This window comes from Bos mutus, chromosome 3 (genome assembly GCF_027580195.1).
Source record: "Bos mutus isolate GX-2022 chromosome 3, NWIPB_WYAK_1.1, whole genome shotgun sequence".
Lineage (NCBI taxonomy): Eukaryota > Metazoa > Chordata > Mammalia > Artiodactyla > Bovidae > Bos > Bos mutus.
The window spans coordinates 100,935,041-100,961,124 of NC_091619.1; the positions used below are offsets into that span (position 1 = coordinate 100,935,041).

At 53.8% G+C, this 26,084-nt stretch overlaps 3 protein-coding genes across 22 annotated transcripts in view; 1 reads left to right on the forward strand and 2 right to left on the reverse strand.

Moving 5' to 3' along the window:
* The window catches only part of CTPS1 (CTP synthase 1), a 31,779-nt gene extending 20,216 nt beyond the window's left edge, over positions 1–11,563 (forward strand). For all 4 annotated transcript variants that reach the window (XM_005904939.3, XM_070368237.1, XM_070368238.1 and 1 more), the window contains 10 exons: positions 1,063–1,151; positions 2,269–2,363; positions 3,036–3,098; positions 5,328–5,371; positions 6,524–6,620; positions 7,767–7,822; positions 7,921–8,017; positions 8,562–8,706; positions 9,293–9,384; positions 10,679–11,563. In XM_005904939.3, coding sequence (XP_005905001.1) covers positions 1,063–1,151; positions 2,269–2,363; positions 3,036–3,098; positions 5,328–5,371; positions 6,524–6,620; positions 7,767–7,822; positions 7,921–8,017; positions 8,562–8,706; positions 9,293–9,377 — 771 coding nt within the window. In that variant the 3' untranslated portion in view covers positions 9,378–9,384; positions 10,679–11,563. The remainder of the gene's footprint in view (positions 1–1,062; positions 1,152–2,268; positions 2,364–3,035; positions 3,099–5,327; positions 5,372–6,523; positions 6,621–7,766; positions 7,823–7,920; positions 8,018–8,561; positions 8,707–9,292; positions 9,385–10,678) is intronic.
* Positions 11,564–12,029: 466 nt separating this feature from the next.
* SLFNL1 (schlafen like 1) lies at positions 12,030–17,654 on the reverse strand. Of its 2 annotated transcripts, XM_005904944.3 has the most exons (4): positions 17,062–17,654; positions 14,929–15,405; positions 14,663–14,806; positions 12,030–14,094 (listed from the first exon to the last, which is right to left on the reverse strand). In XM_005904944.3, the coding sequence occupies exons 1-4, from the start codon at positions 17,446–17,448 to the stop codon at positions 13,963–13,965; spliced, it is 1,140 nt and encodes a 379-aa protein (XP_005905006.1). In that variant the 5' UTR covers positions 17,449–17,654; the 3' UTR covers positions 12,030–13,962. The 2 variants fall into 2 exon arrangements, with proteins under 2 accessions (XP_005905006.1, XP_070221167.1); XM_070365066.1 differs by lacking the exon at positions 14,663–14,806 and having other exon boundaries at positions 14,929–15,370; positions 16,979–17,654.
* Positions 17,655–23,052: 5,398 nt separating this feature from the next.
* Positions 23,053–26,084, reverse strand: part of SCMH1 (Scm polycomb group protein homolog 1) — a 224,290-nt gene continuing 221,258 nt past the window's right edge. For all 16 annotated transcript variants that reach the window (XM_070368254.1, XM_070368252.1, XM_070368249.1 and 13 more), the window contains 2 exons: positions 25,239–25,369; positions 23,053–24,214 (listed from right to left, as the gene is read on the reverse strand). In XM_070368254.1, the coding sequence (XP_070224355.1) occupies positions 24,089–24,214; positions 25,239–25,369 (257 nt within the window). In that variant the 3' untranslated portion in view covers positions 23,053–24,088. The remainder of the gene's footprint in view (positions 24,215–25,238; positions 25,370–26,084) is intronic.

A 26,084-nucleotide genomic window follows, 5' to 3' on the forward strand; every position in this document is an offset into this window, starting at 1 on the left:
GAAGATTTGAACAGACACTTCCATAGAAGACACGTGATATACATGAAAAGAGGCTGAATGCCTTTAGTTGTCAGGGAGATAAATGCAAATTAAGTCTCAGTGAGGTACCAACACGCACCCACTGAAGTGGCTAAGCATGGCGGTGAGGATGTGGGGATGTAAACTGGTGCGGTTGCTCGAGAAAAGAGTCTGGCGGTTTCACATGAAGGTAAACACATGCCTTCTGTGTGACCCAGCCATCCCGCTCCTAGATATTTACTCAAGAGAAGTGAAAACATGTCCACCAAAAGAATGTATTTTTATACAAACGGACCAGTTAGTCATAACAGCTAAAATCTGGGAACAGCCCGAATGTCCAGGATGAGTCGGTGGATAAACATTATCATGTGGTGTATTCCTGCAGTAGAAAAGTACCCAGTAGTAGAGAGGAATCAAGTCCGTGGTGATACACCACACCATGATGAATTTGAGAAATGGAAGGCTACCCAGTGCATAGTTCCATCTGTCTGAAGTTCTAGAGGAGGCAGACCCAGTGGTGACAGAACACAGACCCAGGATTGTCTGGAGCTGGAGGCAGGAAGGACGTTGTTTGCAGGGGGGCAGAGGGAATCATGGGGAACTTTCTATATCTTAATCAAGGTAGGGGTCACTCCTTTGCAGGGGATAAAACTCAATGCAAGTCCCCACTTAAAATGCTTGTGTTTCATTGTATGTAAGTTATACTTCAGCACAATCGAGGGGAATGAGAAGCCCCCTGGGAGGGGAGATGGACTGGAGGAGATGTCTTAAACAGAGGGGACACTTCAGGGTCTGCACCACTCGACTGAGTATAGATGGAGAGCCAAAGCTTAATGATTTGAGAAGGAAACTCATATTCTAAAATATAAGAAAGATGCTAAAGTTTATCTTTAAAAGATTAGTATGAATACATGAAAGTTATTTTTAAACTTTATTTTAAAATTAAGAAAGATGGAGTGCTGTTCATGTTGTTTAGAGATCAGGAAAGAACGTGCTCAGGAGTCATGAGCCTGCTTCTTTTCTCTCCACTCTGACCGCCCCCAGTACATAGATTCCACGGACCTGGAGCCCAGCACCTTGCAGGAAGACCCAGTGCGCTACCATGAGGCCTGGCAGAAGCTCTGTAGTGCTCAGTAAGCAGAACTCTCTACCTTTGCTTTCAGGGGTTCGAGGTGTGTCTTAGTGAATGCAGTGTGTGCTCTCTTGTGGTGGTAGATAATCTGATTGTTTAAATGTCTTTTAATTATTGACCCTGGAGGACTGAAGCCTCACAAAAATATAGCTTATCAGTTTTTTAAAAAGATATTTTTGATGTGGACCATTTTAAAGTGTTTGTGGAATCTGTTACAGTATGGCTGTTTTTATGTTTTGGTGTTTTGGCCACAAGGCATGTGGGGATCTTGGCTCCCTGACCAGGGATCAAACCTGTACCCCCTGCATTGGAAGGTGAAGTGTTAACCACTGGACCACCAAGGAAGTTCCACAGCTTATTAGTGTAATTAATACGAAGCAAACTAGTTCTGAGTTCACTGATAATATTCACTGTATGCATCTTTAGATGAGATAAATCCTCTCTGGTGCCTCAAGTCTTACAGGAGCTCAGTCCCCCAGCCAAGGGTTGAACCCAGGCCATAGCAGTGGAAGTGCTACATCCTAAGCACTAGGTCACCAGGGGATTCTCTGGATGAGGCTATAAAGGTTTTTCCTTCAGACCATTTGATGAGGACTCATCAGTAGGATTTCAGAAATAGGTTTTTTTTTTTTCCCCCTGGCAGCTATTATCTAATATTAACAGTAAAAAAATCAGTAAGAATTTCTGGTTCCCTAGATAAGTTGAATGTTACAGAGCCATACAGCTATAGTTAGTGTGGCGCTGACTGACCAGGAAAGGCCCCCTTCCTACTTGGCGAGCTAAGGGTTAAACAAACAACAACAAAAAAATATTGCAGACTTAGGGAAGAATCCCTGCCTGGGACAAATACTGCGCAGTAGTGGTATTACAGTTACGTATGCCATCTTTTTTTCCTGGTTATAAGCATTTTCTTGATGTTACTAAGAAGGAGAGTGGATGCTTTTCTGTGCATTTTCCAAGTCCATAGTGTTTCTACAAGTCATGGGCAGGATTGAAATCACAGTCCTCAGAGCTGGAGTGACTTCGGGGCGTCAGTGTCTTGGAGGTGACTCCTCGAGTGGTTTCTGGGAGCTGGACTTGGTGGAAAGGGGCTGCCTGTGGTGTGCTCTCTTGCACAGTGGCGTGCTGGTTCCAGGAGGATTTGGTGTCCGAGGGACTGAAGGAAAAATCCAAGCCATCTCCTGGGCTCGGAAACAGAAGAAGCCTTTTTTGGGTAAGGAGTAGGAAAGATAAGAAAAAGTGCCCCGTGGGCCTGTAAATAAACAGAGATTATCAAAGTCAAACATAAATGCTGTCTCTCCAGATAGCAGCTCAAGCAGAAGAAGCCTTTGGGTTCTGTTTTTGAGAAATTTAAACTCCTCTTTAAAATGAACCTTTTAAACTTGAGCTCCATGTCATTGTTATGGACTTCTGAGAGAATGAAATAGCAATTAGGAAATCTTGTCCATTTACTGAAACCAGCTGTTTGGCAGGACATGTGAGACTGGGTTTCATATCCTTGTTTGGAACACCAGCTGTCTGATTGGGCAGAGTGATTTTGGATGCTTCCTGTAAATTTCAGTCATATTCAGCATGATCCATTTTAAGTGGGAACTTAATGAGAGAGGATAAGAAAACTTGAATTTTAAAGTACCGAAGAGAATATTATTTATGTCTAAGATCACATGACTCTAAAACCTGAAATCTTCCTATACACTTAAACCCCATGTTTGAAATCTGTTACAGATAAAACATAGCAGGGGGTTGCATGTTTATAGCAGAAAATGATGAGAATTTGTCATTGGAATTCTGTGAACAGTCAGGATGCCGAGTCCACGTAGGCGGGTTGGAAGTGTGGGGACTCCCTTTTCAATGAAGTTTCATTTGCTTTCCCTCCATCTGGAAGGTGTGTGCTTAGGAATGCAGTTGGCAGTGGTTGAATTTTCAAGAAATGTGCTGGGATGGCAAGGTAAGTGTCTACTTAAAAATGTGTAAAATTCTCACTGGAATGTTCCTGGTGCCTGTTGGGTGGTGGGGGCCCTGGAGGCCAGGCTTGGTTTCCCAGTATCTCACAGCCACAGCGAAGGGAAACGGCTGAATGTATCAACAGAAAATACTCTGCCCTCCTCCAGGGGAACCACTAGCCACTGGAGGAGGGAGCATGGTGAGCCGCTCGCCTCTGCCCTTGCGCCTTTCTCTGGAGATGCCCACACTCCCGTCACCATGGCTGTGGACCCTGAACTGGTGCACGGCAAGGAAACTAACTCTGGCCAGTGTGAGCCTGTGCAAATATTATGAACTTGGGCTCTGGAGTTGATTAGACCTGGCCTCAAATTTTGCCTTTCTTTTTTTTAATTTATTTGGCTGCTCCAGGTCTTAGGGAATTCCCAGGTGACTCAGTGGTAAAGAACCCACCTGCCAATGTGGGAGATGCAGATTTGATCCCTGGGTCAGGGAGATCCCCTGGAGGAGGAAATGGCAACCCACTCTAGTATTCTTGCCTGGAAAATCCCATGGACAGAGGAGCCTCGGGGGCTACAGTCCATGGGGTCGCAAGAGAGTCGGATAGGACTGAGCAGTCATGCACGCCCTCCGGGTCTTAGTTGCCGCAAACGGGATCTTTAGTTGCAGTGTGTGGGATCTAGTTCCCTGACCAGGGATCAGAACCGGGCCCCCTGCACTGGGAGTGTGGAGTCTTAACCACTGGGTTACCAGGGAAGTCCCTTTATCACTGTGAGTGATCTTAGCCTTTCTGAACCTCTGTCTCTTCTGTAAAATGGAGGTAGTAGCGGTAACCCGCTTCACTTGGTTGTAGGAGCTGAATGAAATGATACCTGTAGATGGTCCCAGCACAGTGCCTGGCAGTAGGAAACACTCGCCAGTGTTGGCTCGGTGCCCGCTGACTGCATTGCTGCTTCCAGACCACCAGCAGCTCAGTGGCTTCCAGCGGTGGTTTCCTGTTTCTCAGTGTTCTGTGGTCTGAGTGGACTCAGTGTGTGGTTTTCTGCTCAGTGTGTGGTGTGTCTGAACTCAGCCTGCCCCACTTTCGCCTCTGCCCAGCAGAGGTAGAGGGACAGTCTCATTGTCCACCAGTTCAGCCGAGCTTCCTCAGGGCGTGGCGACCACCTGGCTCCCGAAATGACAAGCCCGCTGTGTAGGCCCTTACCAGGAGTCCCATGGCTGAGCCATCATTGGAGGGGGGAGGGGACCACACGTGGTGTGAATCCTGGGGCACAGTGACCCCATCGCGGCCACCGGACCTGTATATGTTCTAAGCAGAATGAGCAAAGTTACCTGAGGAATAGAACCCAGCCTGGCTTTACCAAATACGAGGGGTTCCCAGTGGCCAGCTCACTGTTAGGTCATGTCACAGATTTTCACAGGAACCCGAGGAGGCAGCAGCTCAGTTCTGTAGGTAGCGCGGCCCTGGTGCTGGCTTCGGAGCTCTGTCCTACCACCTACGACTCGAGGTGGCCCTCGGGCGCCCTGAACCCCTGCACGGCCATCACCTCCTGCTGCTGCACCCACTGGGGTCCCCAGGTGGGTGGGTGACCTGGAGATGAGCTTCCCTGCATCTGAGACCTGGCCCCAGGTTAGGCCCTGGAGGAGGATGAAACCTCGCATGATGCACAGAAAGAGCAAGCAGACAGACGGTGCCAGGTTCTTTCTGTTTTAGTCTTCAGTGCTTTCCCTTATAGTCAGATGGTAAATTCAGTAAAGGATAGAAAGGATATTTGGGTTTTGAAATTAGTTAATTTTTGATTTAGCTCTTGAGTCGGGCAGTTGGGTAGTACAATGTGTAAGATGCTGAGGATGAAAGAAACGTAGAAGAAACTGTATTTGCACATCAAAGAGAGAGACTGGGAGAGAGATACAGTCTGAAACAAAAGGTGGAAAAAGAGAGTCTAAGAGCCATCAAAAGGATGTACTATCTAAGTAAAGATTATCAGGTTATGGCATTGATTTGATTTCGCCATTTTGTACAGCTTGACTTCCCAGAGCGTTACAGATACAATGGGGAACAATTCAGCTTTGTCTGTTGAGTGCCCTTGTGTCTTGAAAATGTTATCCCTGGTTTTGGTTCTGGTCACTGAATAAGCTGAGGAGGGAATTTGTGACTTAGAGCTTAGGAATGAAACTGTTAAATAATCTGTTTGGTTGTAACTATTTTTGTAACAAAAGTATTTTGGTTTTTCAGATGCCAATTCTACAGAGTTTGACCCCAACACCAATCATCCCGTGGTGAGTCCTGTGTCTGGAGCATCTGGAAGGGTGTGGAAGGGATGTTATGAGTGTGATTGAGGGCTGGAGATGGGAAATGAGACCACTGGGTTCATTCTGGAGAACCCTGAGCACCTGGGCTTGCAGATGTCCCAGCTAGGAAGGAAGAACTTCCTGTTTCCATCGTGTGGTTTCTCACTGCTCTTCCCAGTTAGCTGCAGGAAGTTTCTAAGACAGGTGCCACTTCAGCCAGCTGGGGGTGGCAGTAGGGGTTCCTGATTAAGTAATTCTCAGGAACACTCTAGAACAATATTGACAGGAAACACTTATTGGGCACTTATTACATACCAGGCACTTGCTCACTTCTTTGTATCACAATCCCCAGCAACCCTGGGAGATGGCCGCCTTAGGAAAGAACTGCTGGAACTTAGGACTGATTGTTTGACTTGGGCCCAAGCCCCAGGAGGCCGGCATTCCTCGTGTTAAATCTCCCATCAGAGGAATGTGGCTCATGGAGGGCAGACAGTGCCTTCATTCATCACCGAATCCCCAGCCCAGGCGTGACGGGCCTGTTTGATATCAAGGATGTTGTGATAAACAGGATGGACAAGACTCTTGACCTCAGGGTACTTAAACAGCATTAGTATGTGTTTTGTTTACCTGAAATTGAACTTTGCTGATAATCAGACCTCAGGGAGAAAAGAACAAAGGTTTTGAGACGTGGAACCTCGGGGAGGTGGGGGAGCCCAGAAAAGGTCCTCTCAGTCCCGCAGACATTCACCAAGCTCCTCCCGGTTCCTGGCCAGCCTTATAAGAGCATCCCTTTCCTTCAAGCAGCTGTCAGTCTAGTGAAGGAGACGTGTGATAACATGTCTGGTCTCGTATCCACGCTACTGTGTCAGTCTTTATTAGAACAGGCCCTTGGGGTCCAAAGTACCAGGGCAGGAATGGCCAGGGCAGGGGTCAGCAATGTCCAGTCCTGCGACTCAGGAGGACAGGCTGAAGGGTGAGATGCTTACCCAGAAAAGGTTTAAGAATGGCCATCAGGAGACATTTTCCTCTGACAATAATCTCTTCTAAGGAAAGGCTGGACCTTCTTGCAGGCTGTCTTCACTCAGTGCGGGCGGTCTGTCAGGGTTTGGTAGCACATGTTTGTTTTTGGAACATCTCCAGGTCATAGACATGCCGGAACACAACCCTGGCCAGATGGGTGGAACCATGCGGCTGGGCAAGAGGAGAACTCTGTTCCAGACCAAGAACTCCGTCATGAGTAAGAGCGGCCTCCCTCCAGCCCAGCCTCCCGGATGCATGTCCCGGTTCTATAGCCAGGCCGGCATTTACAGCTTTGTTCTTACTTTGGAAGTTCTTTACTTCTTTCCCAGTGACATAGCCTAAGTTAGCACCATGCTCATAGGTCACAGGCAGTACAGCTGGGGATCTGGGGGAACTTTGGGTGTGGATCACTCATCAGAATGAGTCGCTTAGGGGAAATCCATGGCAGTTTTACTTTCCTGTCTTATTAGGTCAAAGTGGATAAAACTGCTGATGTCGAGCACTTAAATGGCAGATGTCGAGCACTTGTCTTACAGAAATGGCAGTTTCACCTGGCTCAACCTAAATAGATTTTATTCTAGACGTACTAACATAACGTGAACTTCCCTGGCGGCTTAGTGGTAAAGGTTGTGCCTACCAGTGCAAGAGATGTGGGTTCAGTCCCTGGGTCTGGAGGATCCCTTGGAGAAGGAAATGGCAACCCACTCCAGTATTCTTGCCTGGAAAATCCCATGGACAGAGGAGCCTGGCTGGCTACGTGGGGTTGCAGAGTCGGACATGACTTAGTGACAAACAGCAGCAATAACTAACATATGCTAAAGATTTAGGGGAAATTTAAGATATTTAAGAATTACTGGATTGGGTTTGCTTCTTCTTCCACTGGGAAAACTCTGCCATTGTTGGCAGAGCACCTATACATCTGTCTGGGGTGTGGAGGCAGCGTAATTTGAGTCACTTGAGTAGGTGGTCATCCAGTCCTCTGGCTCTAAGGTCCTGTGGTTTAGGGGTCTCACTTGGCTCTGGGAATCCACCTGTTGGCAAATGCCACTCTTGTTCCCAGGGAACAGCAGGCGCTGGGTGACCTTAGTGGCTCTGACTTAACCCTGGTGTCGCTGTAGTCACGTGTGAGGGATGGTGGTGAAAGTCCGTTTCTGTTAGTTTTTCTTGGTTGCAAAGAATCAAAAGCCGAAGAATTCATCTGAATTGTGCTGCTAGAGCAGGCAGTGGGGATTGGCAGCAAAGTCACAGAAATAACCTTCAAAGGGCCTGGCCGTGTAGATGAGAATAGGTAACCTGGGCGGCAGGATGTGGTGTGACGCCTTTGTGAAATCAGGGTCCTTCATGTCACGTGGGTTTTCCCCAGGGAAACTCTACGGAGATCCAGATTACCTGGAAGAGAGGCACCGCCACAGGTTTGAGGTGAGGATGTGAGCTCTGTGACCTTTGACATTTTCTCCTTTCTGTTACTCTGGAAACACAGCTGAGAGCCCAGCAAAACTGTTCTTCATGCTTCACAGGTGAATCCAGTCTTGAAAAAGTGTTTGGAGGAGCAAGGCTTGAAGTTCGTTGGCCAAGATGTTGAAGGAGAGAGAATGGAAATTGTGGAGTTGGAAGGTGCTTGCTCGGGCGGTTGTGTTTAGTGGGAAACTTAGGTTTTCTTGGCATGTGGGAAAGACACAGTAATATAAATTGTTGCCCTTGACCTCACCAGATCAGGCAGCCGTGCCACCTGGGGAGGGGAGGGCTCTTGGGGACAAGGTTCTGGAGCCCTGGGGGACTCAGCCTCCCACCAAGGCCTTCCTTAGGCAGCTGCTTGACCTCTGGCTTCAGGTCCTCGTTCTCCAGAATGAGAGCTCGAACTTGGTACCAGAGTCTAATCTCACGTGACCTGCAGGACTCAGTCCTGTTCCAATCAGGGAGCTGGGGTGTGGGGGTGAGGATCGGGTGGCAGAACCTGGAGAGGAGGGGTCACCTTCGTCTGCAGGTGGAGGGCATCATATCTCCCGTGCTTTGTGATTGCCTCTACCCAGGCTCCAGATAAGTTGTTTTCAGATCATTTTAGGGTCTGCAGAAACGTGGATCATTCGAGATTTTTTTCCATCTTCCACACGTTCTGCGGACACACGGTGAAGCTGGCTCTTCTGCACTTCTGTTTCAGATCATCCCTTTTTCGTCGGAGTGCAGTATCACCCTGAGTTTCTGTCCAGACCTATCAAGCCTTCCCCACCGTACTTTGGTCTCCTCCTAGCCTCCGTGGGGAGGCTCCCACATTACCTCCAGAAAGGCTGCAGGCTCTCGCCCAGGTGAGGTCGCGCTCCCCTAGTCCCTTGGGAGGTCACTGATTGCTTACAGAGAGCCGTCCCCACACCATCGGTGATGAGCAAAGCCACAGGACTGGGGAGCCTTGCTGGGACCCTACTTCTCATGCTGACACACAAGCATCCTCTACTTCCCTGGGGTTTTCTCAGGCTGCTTTTGTGCCACCCCTGGCCTTACCCCCCGGCATGGAGGCCATGTCCCCCCTCTGCAGCACCTGGGCTCCAGGATCCCATCTCGGCCCTGTGGCCTGTGGAGAACTGTGTTTTTTTCACGGGGAGGTTGAGGGGTTGCCTCGGCCACAGCCCGGGGGGATTTCATGTGCCACTGCTGTGTTGGTTGGGAACAACCCTGTCTTGGTGGGTCCCTAACCATCATGACTGAGATATAAAGCGAATGTATGTCTTTCATAACAAGAAGAAAATCCCTCTGCAGCTTTCTGCTAAATATATAATGTCTTTGATTTCTGCTGTGAGCAAGCATCCCTTTGTGGGTGCTGTGGTGGCTGCAGAATCAGGGAAGTAAAGCGAGTGTTTGGTGGAAGCCGATGAATAAACCATCTGAATTCTACAGGGACACCTACAGTGACAGAAGTGGAAGCAGCTCCCCTGACTCTGAAATCACTGAACTGAAGTTTCCTTCAATAAACCATGACTGATGGTAACGTAAGTGATACTTTGAAACTTGTTTTCTTTTAAATGGTGGTGACACCAGAATCCTAAGAGCATCATGAAAGTTCAGTGTTGAAAGATTGTATCTGCCAGAGGATGTAAGTGGTCAGATCATGGTGGGCATCAAATGGGTGAGGACCCGGCCCCCCAGTTAGAGTACATCTACCCACCCTGCTCTGGGGACTCCACTGGGGTGACACCAGGCACAGGGCAATTGTTGTCTTGCTGATTGCTGCTTTCAGGTGCCAATCTGACCTAACCTGGGGGAACTGGATTCTTAGAGCCATGTTATTTCATGTAGCCATAAACTTGGAGATCTTGAAGGAGGTGACAGGTGTGACAACATGCTGTCATTTCTGCAGACCCTCAAGTTTTCACCAGAAAGTGCTTTAAAACCAATACATACAACACTTTTGTGTTGCTTGCTTATTCTGGAAGTCCATTAAAATCAGAGCAGTTACTGGACAAACTTGGAATGTTTGTCTTTTGTGACCAGTTGGAAAGTTTATAAAGTGTAGTAGCTGTGGGCAGCTGCCGAGAATTGTCTAAAATCCCATGAAGCTAACTGCGTGAACGCTCGGCAGAAATACCTGCTCAGAAGGGGGCTGGGGTGTCAGCCGGGCGTCTGGGGGGTCTAAAGGAGAACCAGGGGTGTGCGGGGGGTCCTACCACAGGGAAGCTGAGGTCCTGCCTCAGGCATGGGAAGGCGGCCTCCCCAAATCCTGCACACTTTGCCTTCCCCACCAGGGGACCTCTCCACTGGCAGTGTGGTCTCTTGGGCATGCGGTCGTGCTGAGCAGCCGCTTGGCCTGTGATGACCGTAGCCACGTGGGCAGGCGTGAGAAGGAGGTCCGAATCGGGGGTGGGGGTGGGGGTAGTTGGTTGCCTTCTCTGCCAGGTGAGCATTTAGCACTCATGTATTCATTAATCTTCACCAGATAGTTACTGCCCTGGAAAGAAAGGAACCTTTGTTAACGGTACAGGGGCAGATACTTGGTCAGTTACATGGAGTTTGTACCTGCCTCCCCAAGTGGAGATCCCCTGTGAGTGGCACCATGGGGAGACTGGCGCGGTGCAAAACGCTGCTTGTGTTGGGGCAGAGGTGGAGTCCATGTGCTTCTGTAGGAATCCCAAATTTAGCTTCTCATGATTCAAGTTAGGCTCCTAATACTGGTCCTCACTGAAAGCCAGGCAGTTTACCACAGCAGCTGACAGCAAATCCTCACTTTTCTATTTTAACATGCATCCTATAATTAATTGCTCAATTTTTTTTTTTTTTTTTAAACAGGGATAATTCTTGAAGAGAGCCTTTGGACTTCAGGAGTTTACAGCTTTGATTTTACACTCAGCTTTTGACACTTCCTTTAAATTATGTTTTTATTGAGACTATTTTATTCTGGGGGAAGGGATTCGGGGAGGCCATGACTTGATGTCCTGCCGTGTGTCCCAGCTCCCGCGTGGCGTGCTGCTGGATGTCCCGTGCTCTCCTCTGCGGTCCTCGAGCCTCGGGTGAGAGGCAGGACGTCGGGGCCGAGCGGGTGAGGGCCGGGTGCTGGGGTAGCCCTTGGTCATGGAGCTTCTGTGGCCACCCTGCATCCTTGTGGCTTCGCGTGTGCAGCTGCTCCTTCCCCTGAGGCCGTTATACGAGGTGTGCCATACTGCCTAGTGGCCGTGGAGGGGCGAGTCAAGCTGTGCTCACGACCCGGTGCAGGAACCCATGGGCACCCCTTGCCACGATGAAGAGGGAAACCAGAGACAGAGCGTCGGCTCCGTCCTGTGCTGGGGATTCTCTGTGGCAACCACGGCTCGGGTTTGCTCAGGACAGTCAGTTTGGCGTCACACGAGACAAGAACTGTCTCCCTGAAGTCTGAGTGTGTTGAATCCCTGTCCTCTGGCTGCGAGTCCCCTCTGGAATCACTCCTTGCATCAAGGGGTCACTTAACAATGAACAAAGGATCTTTTCGGGACACTCCCTCTAAACCTCTCTCTTATGTAGACAGCTTTGCTCAAGGGGACTGTCTCCTTCCAGAATGGTGTTACTCCGGTTGGAATGCAATATGAAAAGCTATTTTCTTAATGTGGTGTAACGACAGGCGGAGCTGCGTGCCAGTTATATCCTGGCTGGACTCAGTGTATACTCTAACTTAAGAAATAAATAACGCAGAGCAAGAGACACACCTTGTCTGTCATTCTCTTCATGTCACGGCCAGATGGGAGCCGTTGGAGCATGATGCCGGCTCGCGTGTGACCCCTGAACTCTCTCGGTGCCAGGCTGTCCCCCCAGGGAGCAGCCTGAGGTGGGGGATCTGATAGTTTTGTTTAGAAACTAAGAGAGGAGCCTAATAGGAACCAGAATTTCCCCAGAAGGTTTCAAATTTAGGTTCTTAGCATATAGAGATTCAAGTATTTATGAAGGAGGCCAGTCCCTCTGCTGGGTGTAGACCAGAAGCAGCCTGCCTGCCTCATCCACCCTGGCCTTCTGAGTGTGGGTCATCGTCCTTTGGATTCTCCTCCAAAGTGAAATTCGAGACCCTGAATCCGTGCTCCTCACAGCAGGATGGTGACGCTGGGACCACCCACCCACCCGCCCTCTGGCTGCCGAGCACACTTGATTGTGAGCTGGCTCCTCTGCAGTGTGTGAGGCCAAGGCCCAGGGCTCAGGCTGGTTGACGTTTGAGAAGCTGGGGCTTGGGAGAAAAATGTTTCCCACCATTTGGCCCGGTTCCTCCATCAGGGAGACCGAGGAAGGAAGCAGGCTCCCTCTTGTCTTCCACCCACTAGTCCAAGGCCACCATCAGGGCGGAGGCCTAGAAGCCTGTGTGGGAGCACTGCCCTCTGACCCAGGCCAACCCAGCTGCCTCTGTCAGTCTGCGAGTCTCACGGCCTCTTCACTTACGGAGGACTCCATACTGGTTTGGGAACTCAATGTGGCTGACTGGGTGAATTCCAACCTCTCCTCCCGACTGTCTGCAGTCATTTTTATAAAAGCTGGTCCCCAAACTGAAGGCTCTGATGCCTCTTGGTGACAGCAGCTCCCTCCCAACAGTGAGGACACAGTTGGTGGGCAGTTTGCAAAACCTCGCGGGGTCAGCTGTGCCCCCGCTGCTTTGAGTGGGCCTCCACCGGCCAGTTAAGTGCTGGCTGCTTACACAACCTAGAAACAGGACCCCCAGAATGACTTTCCGGGGCCTGCCAAGCCCCACTAGCCTTTCACCCCGGCTGTGCAGACAGGATGGTACCAGGGCCGAGGGCTGTAGTGGAGACGGCACAGGAGGGTTGCCTTCAAGCCTGGCATGGGCCGCCCAGTGCCCAGAACTTCTTGGGGAGGGAGCTGGGCCCACTCCCTGTCTCCACTCCCTGTCCTCCTCTTCATCCCTGGTGATCTGGGCAGGGTCTGCCTTCGTGGAGCAACCCTGACGGCCGTGGTGCTTTGCTCTTGATGAGATGGAAGACGTTGAACCTAAGCATGGCATGATCAGACATTGGCTTTGCAGAGTCCCCGGCTCTGCTGGTAGAGATGCAGGGGAAACAGCCAGAGCAGGAATCCTCTCTGGTGGCTGGAGGGTGCATGGAGTAGAAGTCAGACGTCTCTTTCCTGTGCACGTGCTGGAGAGAATCAGGGCCCCAGCTGCCCTGTCTGTCGTCCTTTAGATTTGCCTTAAGGTATCTGGTCTTCAGGGTTTCCCTGGCAGCTCAGCTGGTAAAGAATCTGCCTGCAATGCAGGAGACCTGGGTTTTATCCCTGAGCTGGGAAGATCCCCTGGAGGAGGGCATGGCAACCCACCCCAGTATTCTTGCCTGGAGAATCCCCACGGACAGAGGAGCCTGGCAGGAGCCCTACAGTCCATGGGGGTCACAGAGTCAGACACGACTGAGCAACTAAACACAGCACCCGGTCTTCAAGCTGAGTGTCTGGACCCCAACCATCCAGGCTCCTTCCCTCACAGCTCTCTGTGGGGGAGGAGCCCAGGGCTGGCTCAGTCTTTTGGACAGAGGTGGGTTGGACATGGGACTCAAGACCAAGTTGCATCCAATCAGACAAATGTTCTAGAAAGAACCATTCTGGCCTGGGTGCATGTAATTTATTAAAGAGCTTTTAGTCCCAAATCCCAGCAAGCCAGGGGAGGGGCTGCAGGGTGGTCTGTCAGCTCTGTAACTGCAGTTAGCCATGTGCCATCTGCAGAGGGGCTTTCCCAAGACGAATCCTTTTCTGGCCCTGCTTAGCTGTTGAGAGTTCAGGGACCCCAGCCTGAGCTACAGGAGCCCTTCAGGGAGAAGGACAGTCCCTGCCAGCTCTGCCCAGGAGCGCACTGGCCCAGTTCTTTCTGAAAGTAAGGCCCCTTGGGGTGGGATTTGGGGGGAGGGCTCATGCTAAGAGCAGTTTCTTAGCTACACAGCCCAGGGTCTGCTCAGGACTGACACTACGTGGGGACCAGCCTCTATGCACGGTGTCGTAGGAGCCAGGAAGTGCAGTGTTCCTGTCCACCTCTGAGCAGCCCAGACTGGTTTTATTGGGGGGAACCTGGGGTCAAGCAGGAAAGCCCCGCATGTTCCAGGGGGGGCACTAGGCCCTCACAAGATGCAGCAGGTGCAGGAGACGGGCCTGTGCTGCTGCTGCTGCTGCAGTTGCTGCTGGAGCTGTTCCTTTTCGGCTGTCAGCGCCTGCAGCCTCTCCTCCAGCTTGCTCAGCTCGGCCATCCACTTCTGAGGGGACATGGGAGAAGCCAGGTCTGAGCTGATGAGGGCTTAGACCCGGGGCTGAACTGATGGGAGGGAGGCGAGGCCCAGAGAGCCTGGAGGTGGCGGGGGGTGCCTGCTCCAGGCCACTGGGCGCCATCCTGGGCCTGGTCGGTGGAGAAGCCAGGTCCCCGGACCAAGCAGCCCTGGGGTCTTGGGCAAAGTCCTGCCAGCCTCCCAGACCCTGGGTGACTCGCCCTCCGCAGCCTCTCGCCCTGTCCTTCTGTCAGCCCTCGCCCTCTTCCGTTTTTGTGTCACCTGATGTTCCCCTCTTGAGAAAGCTTTTCTCTGGGGCTGGGTCCAGCACTCACTCAGAGCTTAAGGACCTCCCCCAAGTGCAGTACACAGTTCTTGGGTTTGTCTTAAAGCTTTGACACTGTTCTCCCTGCTCCTCCAGTTACACTGCAGAGGAATCTGGGATGCAGCGGGCTTATCGCTCCCCGTGGGAGCACCGGTGGGAAACCCGACGACCCCAGGCCTGCCTGGTGAATGGCTGAGGGGCCCCCTCCCCACACAGCCGGCCTGGGCCACCCACCTGCCTGCACCACTCCTGGATGGCGCTGACGGACAGCGGGCCCTGGATGCTCCCGTCCCGCCGCAGGAACACCTCCCCCTGGTCGGTCTCAAAGAGCTGCGGCTCGGCCTGGGCCTTGGGAGCCTGCACGCTCAGGCGGATCACCTTGGGAAGGGCAACGGCAGCTCTGTGGGCGCCGAACCGCGGACAGCGTGCGACGCCCCCAGCCCCGCCCCGGCGTCGGCCCTGCCTCGTTGGCTGCCGGGCAGCCTGGGGGCAGGGCTCACCTTGAGGAGGGTGTCGGTGGTGGAGGTGCTGACCACGGGGATAAAGGTGAGCCTGTAGGCGTCGGGGAAGACCTGGGGCTTGAAGCCCTGCAGGACGGAGTCCACCAGCAGGCGCACGCGGTCCTCGTCGCGGTGGCTGCAGCGCACACCCTGCACCAGGCCGCTGTCCTCCACGCCCACCAGCAGGCTGCCGCCCTCGCTGTTGAGGAACGCGCACACGTAGCGCCGCAGGTGGTGCTTGAAGGCCTGGCTCAGGTACTCGCCGCCGCCGCGCTTGAACTCCAGGTTGCGCGTCTCGTTGCCCAGGAAGGCGCCTTGGAAGAGGCGCTCCTGGCCCAGAATGCCCTGGTCCGTGATGGCGCTGTCTGAGCGCGTGCCGCTGGGCCAGCTGGGGGAGACTCCTTGCGGGCCCAGTGCCCGGGTAGGAAGGGGTTGGGCCGGCCTGGCTCGCGGGGGGCTGGGGCCATTGTCCTCTTCCTGCTGGAGTAGAGGTGGGGGCAAGTGCAGGGTGTATGCTCCTGCTAAGAGTTAGGAGCCAACCCGGAGGGACAGGCGGCCAGAACTCCCACCTCCCTCCTCACCCCGCCCTCGGGGCCCAGCCCACACAGGGCATCCTGATGCCTCTCCCGGGCGGAGGGGCCTAATTCTGCCCACCGTGCTGGGGTCCATGTGGGAAACCCTGTGGGTCGAGGGTTTGTAGCAGCCAGTGCCTCCGCCCTCTTCCCAGGTGAACCATGGGAGGCTTGTGGGGAGGAGCTCTCCTTTCCATTTGGAGCTGGGACACCTGCAGCCGCTCTCTGCCCTCTTGGGTTTTGCGTCGGCCTTGGAGACACAGGGTTGGATCATTCTGGAAGATGCCTCAGCGCCCTGAGGTCCCCTGTGACCCAGCTGCAGGTCTCTGAATTGAGAGGGCCTCCCAAAGATCCCACCCACTTCCTAGTCTCCCTGAAAACCTGGCTGATCGGGCCTGAGTCTCTCCCACCCCTGCCTGGGCCTTCCTGAGTCCCTTTCGTGGTTTCTGCTGGGTGTGAGGGTTCCGGGAGCAGCCTGCTCAGGGCCGCTGCCCTGGTCTGGGTCTCACCGACCGACTCCCTACCTCGAGGCTCTCCTCGTCCTATCCATTCTCTTGCTGACCCCAGATATAAGTCCCACAGTCACTCTGTCCTGATAAACCCTTCCCTGGTTCCCTGCTGCCTTCCAGCCTTCAAAAGCGGCTTCCAGGGCTGGGAGCTCAGTGCAGGCTGGGGTGTGGTGATGAGAGCCACTCCCAGCCCTACCAGCAGCTCCCAGAGAAGACAAGCTTAGCAGAGACTCAAGAGAAGCCTCAATGTCATATAAACATGCCATCAGGCCACAGGTCTTGAAATGTAAGCCCATTTAGCTCTGCAGCAGTTTAAATGTCATGGAGCCTTCATCCAGAAGGAAATTCAGTTCAAGAATTTAAAATTCAATTCAAGAAGGACAATTCAAGACCACCAGCCTACCACCTCAAAAGTGAGTTGACTGTTCCCTCCTCCCCCACAAAAGCCCACTTTTTCTGGCACTGCTGTGGTCTCACAGCCCTGCCCGCCGGCTTGATTTTGTCAGTCCCCACCCTGGGCAGCCACCAACCACCCTGCAAATGCCGCCACAGCTGGGCCCCTGGTATGCACCCCATCCCTCTGCTAGGGATGTCCTTCCACTGAGTCGGTCCCATTGCCTAAGCCCCAGCCTGGGTTTCATTCCCTGGGGAATCTGTCCTCAGAGATCAGTGAGGTCAAGCCCTGCTCTCTGCTGCGCTGCCCCCCGGAGCAGGTGTCTGTCAACTGAGTGGATGAGCTTGGCCAAGGAGAAGGTCAGGACCCCTGTATATGCTTGGGCCTGGCCTGGCTGGACCCACCTGCTGGCTGTAGATAGGCGCAGGGAGGGTCTGATACTCAGGCTTTCACCTGCTTCCAGGCTGGAGGCAAGCTCCAAGGGTCAGTGTCCCTCTGGGACCTTGGTTATTTGAGTAGCAGCCCCAAATTTACCAATTTGTCCCCAGTTCCTTGAAGACACCCCTCACGCCCACCAAGCAAGGCCATCCATACCCAGGCCTCTCCCGAGGGAGGCTCTGGGGCTGGCGGGCCCCCTGCTGGGGGAAGCCTGGCTTACCTCTCGGCGGTTTGAAAGCTCCCGGCCCTCACCCAGCACTGGCTCCTTCCCGCGGGCCACCAGTTCCTTGATGATCTGGTGCTGCCCCCAGGCCCTGTGCAGGCGCCGGGGCAGGGAGGCCAGGGTGTCTTCGGGGGTGGCCACCTGCACCAGCGCGTAGGCCTGGCGTGGCCGCCGGACGACCTCGATGTGCTCTCGAGCCACTGGCAGTTCGAGCCGTTCCAGGGCGTCTCTCAGCAGGCAGCTGAGGACTGGCACCGAGAACTGGGGGTTCAGGTGGCCCACGTAGAGAATGTGCCTGCTGGGAGCTGCCTTGGCACCTGAGTCCTCAGGTGGGGGCTCTTCTGGGGGGAGCTCCCGCAGGGGCTGCCTGCCTGGGGGCTCCATGGCGGGGGTCGGGGGTGTGCCTGTGTTTTGGTGGTCTCTTCCTGTGAGTCTCTGGAGGGGCCTCCCCTGGAGGGGCTTCTAGGATTCCTCACCGCGGGCTGCTCCTCCCAGGGCCCTGGGCTCTCAGCCTGGCCCAGGGCCTCCCAGGGGACTCGGGGAGGCCGAGGCTCTGGGGAGGTTCACAGATTGACAGGGGCTGAGGAGGGCCAGAGAGAGAGAGGGTGGGCAGAGGGCCAGCAGGAAGGGCCCTGCCACCCACCCAAGGCCTAGGACAGGGAGGAGGGGAGTCAGAGCTGAGCCAGCGAACAGAGCATGTGCGCCTGCCGGTCCATTTCCACAGAAGGGAAGACTGAGGCGATACAACCCAAGAGGGGTAGAGGCAGAACTCAGGTCTCTGAAGGGCCCCCATATCCTGTCATTGGCCCCAGCGGGCCTGTCTTCCCTCAGGAAGCCCCAAGCTGGGGCGTTAACCCAGGGCTCTGAGGATTAGTCACGGACCCCTTGGGCTTCTTGCCTGCTCTGAAGCTGGTGTGAGCCCAGCAGAGGCTCTGAAGGGGTCAGGCTGGGTCAGAGGGTTTAGAGAGAGGTTCTTATGCTTTGGGTACACTGATGGAAGCTGTGGCCCCTCACAGGACAACAGCGTTTGCATATATACATGTAATTTGAGGTTTGTCTAGACCAAATCCTCTGGTTTGGGTCCAGGGAGCAGAAGCGAGGAAGGGTCAGAGCTGGGCCCTTGGGTACGTCCCCCACCACCTCTCACTAGGCCAGGGACCTTGCTCCTGAGCTGTGCACACACCAGCCCCTCCACTCACCCACACACACCCAGCCTCCAGTCTCTGTGGCAGGTATGGCTGGCCTGCATCTTTTCAGATTGGATCCTTAAGGCAGTCAGGGTCTGGGGGCCACCACTGCTGGAGTGGGGATGTTCAAGGCAAATGGGAATAGGGGGAAGAGGAAGGCCTATGACCCTCATGTCCTGATGGTTCCTGGGGGAGCATGGGAGGTGCCAGCCCTCAGCTCCCACAGACCCCTGACCCCTGGCCAGCAGCTCCCCAGGGCAGGTAGGGGCTTGGCTCAGGAGGGGGAGCCAGGGCCGTGGGAAGTGGGCGGGGCCTGTGCAGCCACCTCTGTGAGCTCAGGAGAGTCGACAATGCCTCCAGCAGGTAGGCTGTGAAGAGGGTCAGGAACACTTCTCCCTGACGCCCCACCCCCATGTAGACAGACGTCCCCTGCAGCTTGGTGCAGGGCTCCTTCCGGACAGCTCCTAGAATCCAGGGGCTGAAGACACACTTCCTCCCCCTGCCAGGCCTCTCCAGGCCCGTGTGCCCACACTGGGCCTCACCTCCCACCTCAGTCACCAATCCCAGGCTCCCTGAGTGGGGATCAGAATGCAGTTGGTTCCAGCGCTGCAGAGATGGTTCCTGTCCTGAAGAGCCCTGAGAAATAGGTCAAGCGTTGCCATCTCTTTTGAAGGTCAGGGTTGTCACCTGCTATTCGACAGGTACCAAGATTCAGGTGGTACACGGTCTTTATTAATGCAGACGCCTGTTCTTGGGTGGGTGGGGGCTGTGATGGTGCTTTTCACTACGCAGATGTAGGCAGCACTTTCCCACTGCCTCTGCAAGCTCCAATGGGGCGCGGGGCGGAGGGTGGTGTCCAAGGGCAGGTGCAAAGGTTGACCTCCTCTTCTGAGCAGCCTGTTCTGAAGATGCTAATGAATTTTTGTTTCCCTGAGGGACTGAGGCAGAAGCTTGGGTGGGGAACCTGAGCGACTGTGGTGTGGGGGCAAGGAAGAGGCCCCAGGCCCTGAGAGGTGGTACTGTGAGGCTCTGGGGAGGGACTCTGCAGCCAGTGCTGCCTGGTCTCTGCATCCATGCCAAGAGTTACGGGGTAACAGCTCTAAGCTCTCCGGGGTCCTCCTCTTCAGGCCTTTCTAGACTCTGCCATCATGAGCTGTTCTCACAGAAAGTGTACAAGGGGGGCTGTGGCTGATTTAGGCTGTTAAGCCATGTTGAGTTAGGCAGAGACCGACAGCGGGCCAGGAGAGGTGCCCTGACAGATGAGACATGTACCAGAGACATGTACCAGGGTCCTCACTATCAACCAGCTGTTTGGCATGAAATTTCCCAAACGGATTTGAGTGCCAAATCTTTCCCCATTCTTACTGGAAATCTCTTTCAATGATTGTATTACATATTTCCCTGGGTTCTGTTAACCTTCTGTGAGTTGAACATCAGTTCCATCTTTTTTTGGCTGGGGGGATAAAAACTGTCTTTCATTGTAAGCACTAAATACATTTTCAAAATGATATTTTAAATACTGAAATGCACTGCAGTGTAACTGGGTTATTTACAGCACCCCAGGCTTTTGTAGGACCTAGGTGGTGGCGGACGTGAGTTCAGTGTTGTGGAACAAGCAGCTCCCTTCAGTCGTCTTACTGGATGTCTGTGACCTTACTGACAACCCTCCTTGGCACTGGAGGTAAAAGACTTCTTGAATTTAAAGAATGTGAGGTGGGCCCAAAGATGAGGGGCAGAGGGAGGCTATAGATAGGGCTCTTCTCACGTTATCTGGAGAGTGTCCACTGGGTGGCGCCCGTGGCTGGGATCCCTGACACCACAGAAAGCATGGGTGTCTAGCAAGCTGCCTAGGAACCCCTAGATTCCTAGGGGAGGGGTGTGGGCGGGGACTGAGCTCAGCCTTATGCTGGAGAGGACAGGATGCCAGGAGAGCACAGGATGCCAGGAGAGCACACTCTGGGACTCAGGGGAGGGCGGGGTGTAGATAGAGGCAGCCTTCAGCCTTTGGCCCCAGGAACACTCCAGTCTGCCTTGACTCCTCCCTTGCATACCAGCGGCTGGGGGATTCCTGCCCACCCTCTGACAGGGTCGGCCCACAGCCCAAAGGTATCTCGGGCCCGGTGCCTATACCCTGGGACCTACTGGCCGCTGGCCCCTGGAACCATCCTCAGTGGCTTTGGTTGTTGCAGGCCAAGCACAAATACATAATTCTCTCACTTGGCCTGCAGGTTTCCAGCTGTGGAGCTTCCCTGATGAGATGGGGGGACTTGGGCCCTTAAGTTAAAGGAGACTGCAAAAAGCAGAGGGACGACAAGGGGAGGAGAGAGTGTCTGGAGTCCCTCAAGCAGAATGATTTCCATGCTTTCAGCCTTGGTTGTAAAGATGAGCAGCAAGTCACCTGTGCTTCTTCTGAGGAGGGGTCATGGCATTGGGCATGAGGGCAGAGACAGTGTGTCTACTGGGCCCACCAGTGCCACAGGCCAGAGAAGGGCCTCAGGTTGTTCCACAAAACACCAAAGAGGAGTGGTGTGGACACTTCCGCTCAGGACTAATGGCCGGGACAAGAGAGACAGTGCAGAGCCCAGGGACACAGGCCATGATGTGGCTGGCAGGTGGAGAGTGGTCACAGGGGAGGGGGGACAGGGCATAGAGGTTCTCAAAGGATTCAGCCCTAAGTGGAGCCTGGACTTTCTCTCCTAAAGGGCCTGGGTTTTTCTCTCCTCATGCTCCTTAGCACCAGAGTCAGCGTCTCTCCTTGTCATGGCGATGAGGGTGGGCACGGGAAGCTGCTCTCGGGAGGCCTCTGTGCTCAGTCCTGCTTTCCCACGTGCCTTCCCCCTCCGTGGGTGGCTGCCCTGTCGGGGTCAACGGTGTGGCCTCATCTGCCAGAGACCCCGTCAGCTTCTTTGGATGACTCTGGGTCACTATTAGAAAGCTTGGCTTTGTGAAATAGTTTCAAAAGTTTAGGCTGGGTTTTTTGCTTTTTGTTTCTCATAAACGACATTCAATTCAATTCAATCCTGCCCAGGGGCTAGGGCAGCATGAGTAAAAGGGTAACAAATCCTCTCTTCTGTAGAATTTGACATTTGGTTACCTTTCTGGTTCTGTTCCCTTGGAAACCAGATAAAAATGGAGTGTCAACCATTTCCAAGAAACAGTGCTTACAGTAGACCTGCCCCCGATTGTCAGTCACCTGGTCTAGGAGTGCAGTGCATGGACTGAACGCATCCCTTCCTGTGGGGCTTCCTAAGGGCAGGGCTCAGTTGGCACGTCCTGCCCAGACCTGGAAGCTCTGCTGCTGGCAGTGGGGAGTTACTGGCTGCCCTGGGGTGTGATACTTCTAATCCAAGGTGAACCCCACTTCTCCCTGGTATGTCTTATCCCCTTAAACCTGAGCTGCAACCTGGGTAACAGAGGATAGTCCTGGGTGACTGTGGGCTCTGTAATGACTACCCCACTGAAAAGGCCTGCTGCTTACTGCCCTGCTGGCAGCATTTCCGGTCTGACAGGAGCCTGTGTAGTCCGCATGGTGAGCGGGATCTAAGACAAAAGCCACCTGTTGGGTGTTGCAGGCAGTATGATGTCTCACACCCCTCATTAGCTATGGAATTTGGGGCAGCTAACTTCACCTCTCTAAGCTTCAGTTTCCTCATCTTTAACATGGGGAACATGGTGGCTATCTCTGAGATGTAGCGAGGTTTAAGAGAGCTAATGTATATAAACAACTTAGCATAAGAAGTCCTTAAATAGTGTTCCCTGATGACCTGACAAGGGGCAGGGTGAGGTGGGAACCACTTTGCTCCACAAGCCAAGACTGGCAGCATGTTTGGCCTGCCTGTGTATGTTGGTATTACTCTCATATTTAGAAGTTCATCATCAGGGCCCAGGAAGGCCCTCTTTGGGAATACCCTGAATGAACCGCAAAGCCCACTGGACACAGGTCCAGGAATCTGTGGAAAATGGGCTTATTCTGGTTCAGCAGCCCTGACCCCGACTGCTGCAGGGGGCCCAAGGTTATACTCTCAGAGTGGCCAAGTGGAAAAGACCATGTTGCGACCAACCAGTCACTGGTGAGGGCAGGCAGGATCCTCAGAGGTCTCCTCATCTAACCCCCTAGAGCCAATCGGGCCCAAAGATGGGAAAGGACCCACCCAAAGCATCACAATAAATAGCTGCACTGGCTGGGACCTCGGCCTTGGAGTCAAATTACTTGGCTTTAAAGGCCTCCTCTGGCAGTTTCTGCCTGCATGATCAGAGCTTCAGTTTCCTCATCTATAGTGGGTCTGCTGTGAAGGTCACCTGGGGGCATCTGATTCGCACAGAGCAGCGTGTGGGGTGCAGTGGTGTGTCACTCTAACCAGGTCTCGCTGTGCTGCGGCCCCTTCATACACAGGCAGGGGCTGGACTGGACTTCCTGGCCCCTGGGTGGCACGAGGGGCGCCCTGCATCTCCTCACCCTGCCACGGAGGGTTGCTGCAGCTGCTGGCCCTAACGCTGTCCCTTCTGCTCGGGCTTCCTAGGGCTGCCGTGCTCGCTGCTGTCTGCTGCACCAGGGCAAAGCCCTTTGAGGGCAGAGCATGGACTGCACACTGGCTCCCCAGGGGCTACGCAAGGCTGGGCCTCAGCGGGCCTCTGGCAGACAGCCTGTTCTTTAGGGACTGCTGGAGTCACAAGAACTCAGGGAGCATCCTGTCCAAGTTTCCTCATAAATAAAAACGAGGAGCTAAGACAAAGGCAAGGGGAATGACCTGCCCTTTGGAGGCATACTGATTTGTCTGCTGACTGATTGCAAAGACACTGGTATCTATATTGTTTTTTATTTATAAACAAATTGACATAAAATAAGTCCAGATGGCAGCAGGGGCAGCTGAACTGCTGACTTGCTTACAAAAGAAGCCTGCGGACAGTGGAGTGGGTGCAACCAGACTCCAGCCTAGAGACCATCCTCTCCCATCCATCTTAGGGCCTTCTTGGCTTAAAACATTGGGCCCAACCTTCTTTGGCAGCAATTCTGGCCAGGGCAAGGAGCTGTGGCGGGGCAGTGCAGGGCAGGAACGCCTGTTCCCACAGATGAGGCTGGGGCTGCAGAGGGCCCAGCGGAGGGAGAGATGGGAGATGACAGGGACCCTCTCCTCCCTGTGCTGAATGATGTGGTCAAGGCTTGGTAGGTCTGTCCATCCCAAGGAGAAAGTGCCTGGGTAATGTCCTCTGAGAAGGGGCCACAGCTCTCTGGAGAGGGCCTGTGTGGGGCCAGGGCAGTGTGGTCGCCCTCCTCCTGAAACCAGTGTCTGGAGCAAGAGGGGTATGACTGGAGGGCTTGCCCAAGTGCCAGAAACAATAAATTAATAAGAAAAGATCTTTTTTTAAAAAAGGTAGAGGTTTGCACCATGAGTTTGGGATCTGTGGATCTCGTGAGGAGAAGGCAGGAGCTATGGGAGCCACACCACCAGGCCCAGCAGCTGGTGAGGGAACTGGGCGTGAGTGTCGCTTCAGAGCTTCATCTTTCGAGACCTCATCAGGTCAGCTCCTTCCTCCATCACCTGGAAGGTGTTCAGTCTAAACTCCTGGAGGGAGGCCACCCAGGCTTGTGAAATAAATACACGGGACCTCAGAGCCAAGATGGGGCTGAGGGGAAGAGCAGTGCCTGGGCCGCACACCCCGCTCCTCGGTCCTTCATGGAAGGACATCTCATGGCAGGAGGGGGCAGTGGTGGCTCCACACAGCCTCCTGGAGTCCTGAGGTGGCCTTGGACCCCGCGGAGGTGCCCGATGGCCCTCCTTTCTGGGAGAAGAGCCCCCTCTGCTGGAGCCTCGGCTGTCCAGGCTTCACTGCCCTGCTCAGAACTTGCCCTGCTTCAGCCGGTCAATGTGGTAGCAGAGCTTGAGGGCAGGCCCCAGCTTCAGACCCATGTACTTCATCATCGTGTCACTTCGCAGCAGGAGCAGGGCCTTGCCATCGATCTCCTGGAGGGAGGAGGGGGGTGCCATCAGAGGCCTGGGTGGTCTGTCCACCCAGGTTCTCACCAAAGACCATCCGGGGAGGTACCAGCCACATGGAGCCCTGTGAACCTGCTGTGACACTGAAGCCTACGTGTTCCATCCACCTTCTGTCTCTAACCACCCCTCTCCAGCGTCACCACTGAACCCCCCAGGTTAAGCTCTTCATGCATATTTGTAGGAATCTCCTTTTTCTTGGGCAGCCGTCCCAAACCTCTGAGATCAAGCTCAATCCCAACTCTTCCCAGGAAGCCTCCCCAGTCAGTGTCCTTGTCACTCATCACAGACTATTTCTGTATTGACCCTCAAGGGCTATTTGGAAAGTCACCTTCCTTCCTGGGCAGCAGGAGCCCTCCTCATGAGCCACACACAAAGCAAGCACTCAGTGAGCAGCTGTGAGACCCACAGGACTGATCTAAGCACTCTCCAGCCCACCTGGCATGAAGAAGTAGATGACCCGTGAAAGCAGCGGAGCTCTTCTGAGTACCCAGGGTGCAGAACAGCACCAAGCAGCAGGGGCTACTGGGAACCAGGTTTGAGCCCCAAATCAGGAGTTTGGTCATTGCAGGGGGGTCCTTGGCAGTCCCTGGCCACAGGGCCAAATGGTCACTTGACAAGATGCTGGGGCTCACAGCAGATAAAGTAGAGAATGGGGTTCTGATGAGGTTGGAGAACTGGGAGCCACACAACAAGGGACTCTCTAACCTGGCCTTGGCCTTAGACCACGGCAGGTAGAGAGGAGAGCAGTGCTCCTAGAAGAGGAGAGTCCTGTCCTGGGACCCAGCAGGAGTGTGGCTGAGTCAGGTCCAACACTAAAGGAGTGTGCAGTGCCCAGTGAAGGCCATTTGGGGCCAAGACTCTGTCACTAAGTTTGTATGGTATCATCTGTGCTCAGTTTCAAGGGACTTGGAACAAATATGTAGCTTGTGCCTTTTAAGAGTCTAAGCAAGACACCTGGTAGATATAGGAGAGGTCAGGCAGGGACACCTACGTGTTTGCGAAAGAGGTCAGCATGGGGTCCAAACTGGGGATCAGCTTCCCGGACAAACTGCATCACATCCTCAACCGTCCACGAGGAGGGGTCCCGGCCACTCAGTCGAGAGGCATCCCGGCGGTCCGACCCTGCAGGACAGAAGGACACCTGCCGTAACGGGCGGGGACTGGGCTGTAACTCGCCTGCACTCTTCACAGCCTGTCCCAGGGGCCCTGTGTGACCACTGGGCTTAGAGCAGTGCCAGAGCAGAGGAATCAGAGGTGACTGAGGGCGAGCCGGGTTTCTCCACAAAGGGAATGAGGACCTGAGATGCTTCTTCACTCAAATCTTAAGTGTAGGTCTGATTCTGGAAATGGTCAGAAGGAATTTTACACTGAGGTTGTGACTGAGCCTGGACCTGAGTCAAGGGTAGTGATGAGGTGAGAGTATTATCTGTGTTGGGGTAGAGGGAGGGGCTGGTAGGTGAGGCTGCTTTTGCCTTGGCTCTGGGGACCATTTCTAGAGATACCTCAGGAGCTGGGTAAGATTAGAGCTAAGACCTTGGGGCCCAGGGAGAAAAAAAAATGGCAGATAATAATAACCTGTGTCTCTTCCAAGGCCTGGAGAATAGTTGACTTCATTATAGCCAAATACTTGGAGGCAGAATACAGCTTTGCCTTGGCTGCCAGGAATCTCAATGTTAATTTAGTGCTCTGCTTAGAGCTTTTATTTCAGTCTTGGCCATTTCCCCAGTGGGATCTGAGCTCTCTGTACGGTCATCACCTGCATGACTCTCTGGCAGGCGTCATCCCCTCTGCCTGGAATGTGCCCCCTTCTTGCCCTTCAGTTTCTCCTTTCCTTCTG

Coding starts and splice junctions, on each gene's coding strand:
- SLFNL1 (XM_005904944.3), bottom strand. CDS start 17,448: ATGGAGCCCCCAGGCAGGCAGCCCCTGCGGGAGCTCCCCCCAGAAGAG. Junction 14,807..14,928: donor CCACCGACACCCTCCTCAAG/GTGAGCCCTGCC, acceptor GCCCTTCCCAAG/GTGATCCGCCTGAGCGTGCA. Junction 14,095..14,662: donor TCCAGGAGTGGTGCAGGCAG/GTGGGTGGCCCA, acceptor ATGTCCCCTCAG/AAGTGGATGGCCGAGCTGAG.